Source organism: Dendrobates tinctorius, unplaced genomic scaffold, assembly GCF_039654945.1.
Source record: "Dendrobates tinctorius isolate UK_male_01 unplaced genomic scaffold, ASM3965494v1 ptg000007l, whole genome shotgun sequence".
Classification (NCBI taxonomy): Eukaryota; Metazoa; Chordata; class Amphibia; order Anura; family Dendrobatidae; genus Dendrobates; species Dendrobates tinctorius.
In genome coordinates this window covers 38,502,230-38,510,897 of record NW_027361675.1, presented here as the reverse complement: position 1 = coordinate 38,510,897, position 8,668 = coordinate 38,502,230, and the positions used below count along the sequence as shown (strand labels likewise).

Below are 8,668 nucleotides of genomic sequence, written 5' to 3'. Positions count from 1 at the left end.
TACCATAGACTACGAAGTATTCACTCCTATGATTATGAGGAAGGATATATATGGCTCGATTGGTTTATTGAATTGAGAGCTTACTATAGAGGGACGGTTTATGTTGTCCCCTAATACTTGATAGATGCTCTCACATTGATTACAATATGTGAGAAAAGACCCTTGGGGTTCATTTTCTGACTATCTGAAAAGTGCAAATCTGATAGTCTGTATATGTTTGTTTGTCTTTTTCTGTTATGTGCACTTTTGTCAGGATATATTTCCTTTTTAAGAATTTGAAATAAAGTAGATTAATTTTATTTGTATCTTTCTATATTGGCACTAGCCTTGCTGCTCATCGAATTTTATTAAGGCACCCCTCAGCCAAATTGTGACATTGATTCTTTGAAGATCACATTAAAAAAGACAGATAAACCAGTCTGGTGACAGAAACTTGCAGATCCTCCCTGCCTTTAACCCCAAAGCGTTCTCATTGTCATTTGTTGTATCGTTCTTTTAGTGTCGGACGTTAGGAGACTCTGATGGAACATTAGCAGCCATGATCATGACCGAACCATTTACTATGAGAAAATACTAGACGCTCATTGGACGAAGATATTGATACCTAGGAGATCTAATTTGTCGACATGCCAAGAGGTTGCTGTGCTCACATCTTGCACAGGATCAAGGAAATATACCATGAAAATGTGCATGAATTTAGGATTCTGCTTTGGTATACAGGACCCTTGGTAAGTTACTACATAGAACTTCTTGGCGATCTCTTCAATATGGTCATAAGTGTAGTTTTCTTTACAGTTATAATTTGAATATGACTTTGTGTAATTATAAGTGAATAGTAGTATACTAAGTAATATGCCCCTTATCAGTACAGAGGATAATAATTTGCATACTACTTTTGCGATAATCAACCAAATCATCTGTGCATGGCTAGCAGAGGCCTACATGATGACCCTCGTCCTGGACATTCCATAGGTTATGCTTATGAACCCTACTATCTGGGTCATTGGAGGATTTATTGGATGAGATGTCTGCAGTAATGTAGAAATAAATAATTACTTTAAATATTTGGTGACCTTGAAATCTCAAGGAGCCAAGCTATAGGTTGAATTAAACTCAACCTTCTGTAGGTTTTAACTAGGAGGATTTACAATCTACTACCATTATGCATTCCCAGTACATATTTTTTGTCAATACACTGTATTTTTAACTGCAGTGCACTTTGATATACTGTTCTAAGAGACAATTGAAGGCAAAATTTGTAAAAGTCCTGTTTAAAGATTAAAAGAAGCACTTTACATTAAACCGGTACATCGGGCTGTGTGCACACGGTGCGGATTCTGCTGCGGATTTGGCCCTGCGGATCTGCAGCAGAACTGCATGTGATGTACAGTACCATTAAAGGCAATGTAAATCAAAATCCGCAGTGCGCAGGCTGCGGATTTTTCCGCGCAGATTTGCTGTGAATTTAAAACTGCAGCATGTCACTACTTTTATGCGGATTTGCTCCAGTCTAGAAATGTGCAGGTGGAAAATTGCAGGGGAAAACCGCACAAAAACTGCAGTAAATCCGCAGGTAAAACGCAGGTCATTTTACCTGCAGATTTAGCAAAAACTGCAGGGAAAATTCCTCAGCAGTTTCAACACCGTGTGCACATAGCCTAAATATAATGTTTTAGCAAGTCTTTTTGTAACTAAAATTTGGTACATTTTGCTTAGTAAATTTCCCTTAGCATGTCTCAGTCATAATAATATTAATAATAATAATTTTATTTATGAAGCACCAACATATTCCACAAGACTTTACAATTGAGATCATGTATGTATGGGTTGGAGACAGGGAACATGCTGATCTTCCTCTTTATTTCTATCAAACTATTGCTCCCAAGGCTATGTTACTTATGTAGAGACTCAGACTAGGTTATACTGGTTTCTATAACTTCCCACGTCCGTGTAAGAGGTATGTTGGTTTAAATTTAGTTGAGTAAAGACATCTTAAGACAGTGCTTACATTTTTCTTAAGCTAGGACCTTAAATGCTGTGGGACACAACTGTGACATGGTTGTTTCAACATGGTTGAGGCCTCAGCAGTCTAAAAGTGCCGCCATGTGTCACTAAAGGGCAACTCTATACTACACATTTTACCCTGCCTGCAAGGCGGGAGACGTCATACACTGGAGGACTTAATAAAGCCACTGATCTATATGCATAAATTAACCACTTTCTGACATCATAATCCGTCCTTGTGCCCTGGGCCTATTTGACCAGGGACAGATTATTACATCTGCGTGATCGCCCGCGCTGATTCTGACAGATGACACCCGGCACTAAATGCCCGGAGCGGTCACAGACCACTCCCGGCACTTTTTGTGTATTATATAGCATGGCACTACTGTAGGGTGCACAAGTAGGTTACCCAAATCAAAATCCAATAATAAAGAATAACTTGGCACTCAACTTCAGGCGTAAGTAGAAGATCATTTTTATTTGCGCAGTCTGCAAACGTTTCGGCCTACATGGCCTTCATCAGTCTGCGACCAAAAAAAACAAAATAAATACAGACATATAATCAATATGTCCCATTCCAAACATACGAAAAATTGCATCATATAAGACGTGATAATTAAAATACATTAACACGATGAAAAATCATTACAAGAGGAGTACAATGAAGAATTTAATCATGTGGAGAACCAGATGGGAAGACTGGAAAAAACAAGGAAAAAAGAATGAACCTACTCGACTGCTTAAAATTGTTGTGGTAATATGAAGGTCAAGCTTAGGACCCTATTAAAATGCAATATATATCAATATCCGTGTGGAAAAAAATGGGGTTATCCACAAGAGAAAGAGACATAAGGTATAACAAAATCCCTGTTTACAGTAGATTATAGGTGAGCTGTCCAGCTCCCTATAGTAATGGGATATTGTGTATTAATGTAGGGGAAAAAAATCCCGAAGAACTGATGGATTCCTATTATGGTAGGATACTGTAAATTCACGACAGTCCAGAGTAGCTGATGGCAGAACCTTTGTGAGGCCAAGAGAAAAGCGATCATAAATATTGGAACCCCACAGGAGGTGTTGAATCAGTGATAATTAGGGAGATATAATAAAGATACCTGCTATATTGAAAACGAGGCTTATAATAGAATTTTCTGTTGGGAATATATACAGTTGTGGCCAAAAGTATTGACACCCTTGCAATTTTGTCAGATAATACACAGTTTCTTCCTGAAAATGATTGCAAACACAAATTCTTTGGTATTATTATCTTCATTTAATTTGTCTTAAATGAAAAAACACAAAAGAGAATGAAGCAAAACATTAATCATTTCACACAAAACTCCAAAAATGTGCCAGACAAAAGTATTGGCACCCTCAGCCTAATACTTGGTTGCACAACCTTTAGCCAAAATAACTGCGACCAACTACTTCCGGTAACTATCAATGAGTTTCTTACAATGCTCTGCTGGAATTTTAGACCATTCTTCTTTGACAAACTACTCCAGGTCCCTGATATTAGAAGGGTGCCTTCGCCAAACTGCCATTTTTAGATCTCTCCACAGGTGTTCTATGGGATTCAGGTCTGGACTCATTGCTGGCCACCTTAGAAGTCTCCAGTGCTTTCTCTCAAACCATTTTCTAGTGCTTTTTGAAGTGTGTTTTGGGTCATTGTCCTGCTGGAAGACCCATGACCTCTGAGGGAGACCCAGCTTTCTCACACTGGGCCCTACATTATGCTGCAAAATTTGTTGGTAGTCTTCAGACTTCATAATGCCATGCACACGGTCAAGCAGTCCAGTGCCAGAGGCAGCAAAGCAACCCCAAAACATCAGGGAACCTCCGCCATGTTTGACTGTAGGGACCGTGTTTTTTTTTCTTTGAATGCTTCTTTTTTTTCTCCTGTAAACTCTATGTTGATGCCTTTGCCCAAAAAGCTCTACTTTTGTCTCATCTGACCAGAGAACATTCTTCCAAAACATTTTAGGCTTTTTCAGGTAAGTTTTGGCAAACTCCAGCCTGGCTTTTTTATGTCTCGGGGTAAGAAATGGGGTCTTCCTGGGTCTCCTACCATACAGTCCCTTTTCATTCAGACGCCGACGGATAGTACGGGTTGACACTGTTGTACCCTTGGACTGTAGGGCAGCTTGAACTTGTTTGGATGTTAGTCGAGGTTCTTTATCCAACATCCGCACAATCTTGCGTTGAAATCTCTTGTCAATTTTTCTTTTCCGACCACATCTAGGGAGGTTAGCCACAGTGCCATGGGCTTTAAACTTCTTGATGACACTGCGCACGGTAGACACAGGAACATTCAGGTCTTTGGAGATGGACTTGTAGCCTTGAGATTGCTCATGCTTCCTCACAATTTGGTTTCTCAAGTCCTCAGACAATTCTTTGGTCTTCTTTCTTTTCTCCATGCTCAATGTGGTACACACAAGGACACAGGACAGAGGTTGAGTCAACTTTAATCCATGTCAACTGGCTGCAAGTGTGATTTAGTTATTGCCAACACCTGTTAGGTGCCACAGGTAAGTTACAGGTGCTGCTAATTACACAAATTAGAGAAGCATCACATGATTTTTCGAACATTGCCAATACTTTTGTCCACCCTCTTTTTTATGTTTGGTGTGGAATTATATCCAATTTGGCTTTAGGACAATTTTTTTTGTGTTTTTTCATTTAAGACAAATTAAATGAAGATAATAATACCAAATAATTTGTGTTTGCAATCATTTTCAGGAAGAAACTGAGCATTATCTGACAAAATTGCAGGGGTGTCAATACTTTTGGCCACAACTGTATACACATAGATATAGTAAAAAAATGTAAAATGAGTAGTGTTGAGCATTCTGATACTGCAAATATCGAGTATCGGCCGATATTTGCTGTATCGGAATTCCGATACCGAGTACCGATATTTTTTCAATATCGGAATCGGAAGTTCCCATAATGCAATGAGCCACTGTTGTGGCTCTGATTGGCTGCCGAAATGACGTCATCATGATGCGCGGTCTGTGCGCATCATGATGCGCCGTCAGTTCGGGCCTTCCGGGGGGTCTGTGCCGACTGCCCGGGGGTCTGTGCCGGCCTGCCCGAGGGTCTGTGCCGTCCTGTCCGGGGGGCTGTGCCGACTGTCCGGGGGGCTGTGCAGACATCGTCCGATGGGACTACAAGTCCCATCGGGCGATGCCTGCTACCATGACGGTGATTGACACATTAGCCAATGATGGGACAGTAGTAGTCCCATCATCCGGCTAATGTGTTGAATGTAAAAAAAAGCAAAAACATACTACATGCATGCAACATACATACTACATATATACCGCATGCAACATACATACAACATATATACTACATGCATGCATCATGCATACTACATATATGCTACATGCATGCAACATACATACTACATATATACCACATGCATGCAACATATATACTACATGCATGCACCATACATGCAACATACATACTACATGCATGCAACATACATACTACATATACAACATGCATACTACATGCATGCAACATGCATACTACATATATACCACATGCATGCAACATGCATACTACATATATACTACATATATACTACATGCAACATACTACATATATATCACATATATACTACATGCATGCAATATACTACATGCATGGAACATGCATACTACATATATACCACATGCATGCAGCATGCATACTACATATATACCACATATATACTACATGCATGCAACATACAACATATATACCACATGCATGCAACATGCATACTACATATATACCACATATATACTACATGCATGCAACATACATATACTGTATACTACATGCAACATACTGTGAGGTAGCGCTGTTATTCAAGGTTGGGGGACACTCGCTTGGCAGCCACACAATCAGATCCAGCTCGGGTTTTCATAAGCCATAACAGTCCATGAGGTTTATTTGCCATCATAAACCACAGCAGCAATATACAACAGCGCAGCTTCCATTATATAGCTTCACATGACAGCATAGCGTCCATTATACAGGCTATTTAGCCCCAGGGTTATCTCACCCACGTCAGGGTTCCCATGTGGCTGTTTCTCCAGGCTGCAGACATCCACTCACTCCTCAGGGACTCTCAGACACTGGCCGCCATTACCCACACAGCCGCTCCACAGGCTGTTAGTGAGGAGATCCTTCTCCTCACGGGACCTTCCAAACTGGACCAATCAGGTCCCAGCATTCACTCTTGTGACCTACCCTGGCTACGTTATATGGTCCGTAGCCACGCCCCCTGGGTCACATGGCTATGACCTCATCACAGGTCCTTCACCTACTCACACAGCCTTTTACTATAGGTGTTATCAGACACACCCCTGGGTGGGTTTGTGGGCAGCTAGAACCCACCCATCTCTCCAGCTGCCTGAAGGCTTCTCCCTAACACATAGGCACGACAGATCAGCTCTGCTGATCAGCACATAACCAAGCCTTCATCTCAAAGCCACCCACTTTGAGACACACCACGGCCACTGCGTATTCTGCCACTCATCCTCTCTCTTGGGACATCCACACAGCGCCCCCTAGTGGACACAGTGGTCATTACACCACAATACATACTACATGCATGCAACATACATACATGCTACATACATACTACATATATACTACATGCATACTAAATATATACCACATGCATGTAACATACATATATACAACATATATACTACATGCATGCAACATATATACTACATGCATGCAACATATATACTACATATATACTACATGCATGCAACATACATACCACATATATACCACATGCATGCAACATGCATACTACATATATACCACATATATACTACATGCATGCAACATACATATACTACATATATACTACATGCAACATGCATGCAACATACATACTACATATATACCACATGCATGCAACATACATACTACATGCAACATACATACTACATATATACCACATGCATGCAACATGCATACTACATATATACTACATGCATGCAACATACATATATACTACATGCAACATGCATACTACATATATACTACATGCAACATACATACTACATATATACCACATGCATGCAACATGCATACTACATATATACCACATATGTACTACATGCATGCAACATACATATATACTACATGCATACTACATATATACTACATGCATGCAACATACATACTACATATATACCGCAGGCAACATGCATACCACATATATACTACATGCATGCAACATGCATATATACTACATGCAACATGCATACTACATATATACTACATGCAACATACATACTACATATATACCACATGCATGCAACATGCATACTACATATATACCACATATATACTACATGCATGCAACATGCATACTACATATATACCACATATATACTACATGCATGCAACATACATATATACTACATGCATACTACATACATACTACATGCATGCAACATACATACTACATATATACCGCATGCAACATGCATACCACATATATACTACATGCATGCAACATGCATATATACTACATGCAACATGCATACTACATATATACTACATGCAACATACATACTACATATATACCACATGCATGCAACATGCATACTACATATATACCACATATATACTACATGCATGCAACATGCATACTACATATATACTACATGCAACATACATACTACATATATACCACATGCATGCAACATGCATACTACATATATACCACATATATACTACATGCATGCAACATGCATACTACATATATACCACATATATACTACATGCATGCAACATACATATATACTACATGCATACTACATATATACTACATGCATGCAACATACATACTACATATATACCGCATGCAACATGCATACCACATATATACTACATGCATGCAACATGCATATATACTACATGCAACATGCATACTACATATATACTACATGCAACATATATACTACATATATACCACATGCATGCAACATGCATACTACATATATACAACATATATACTACATGCATGCAACATGCATACTACATGCATGCAACATGCATACTACATATATACCACATATATACTACATGCATGCAACATACATACTACATATATACCACATGCTTGCAACATACATGCATACAACATATATACTACATGCATGCAACATGCATACTACATGCATGCAACAAACATACTACATATATACCACATGCATGCATACTATTTATATATACTACATATATACTACATGCATGCAACATACATATATACTACATGCAACATGCATACTACATATATACTACATGCAACATACATACTACATATATACCACATGCATGCAACATGCATACTACGTATATACTACATGCATACTATATATACTACATGCATGCAACATGCATACTACATATATACTACATATATACTACATGCATGCAACATACATATATATACTACATACAGTATATACTACATGCAACATACATACTACATGCATACTACATATATACCACATGCATGCAACATACATATATACTACATGCATGCAACATGCATACATACTACATATATACCACATACACTCACTGGCCACTTTATTAGGTACACCATGCTAGTAACGGGTTGGACCCCCTTTTGCCTTCA

The 8,668-nt window shown here is 38.9% G+C and overlaps 1 protein-coding gene across 1 annotated transcript in view; it reads left to right on the top strand.

Moving 5' to 3' along the window:
- Window positions 1-484: 484 nt before the first annotated feature.
- LOC141087742 (multidrug and toxin extrusion protein 1-like) overlaps window positions 485-8,668 on the top strand; it is a 127,186-nt gene continuing 119,002 nt past the window's right edge. The window contains exon 1 of the mRNA XM_073573518.1: window positions 485-728. Coding sequence (XP_073429619.1) covers window positions 627-728 — 102 coding nt within the window. The 5' untranslated portion in view covers window positions 485-626. The remainder of the gene's footprint in view (window positions 729-8,668) is intronic.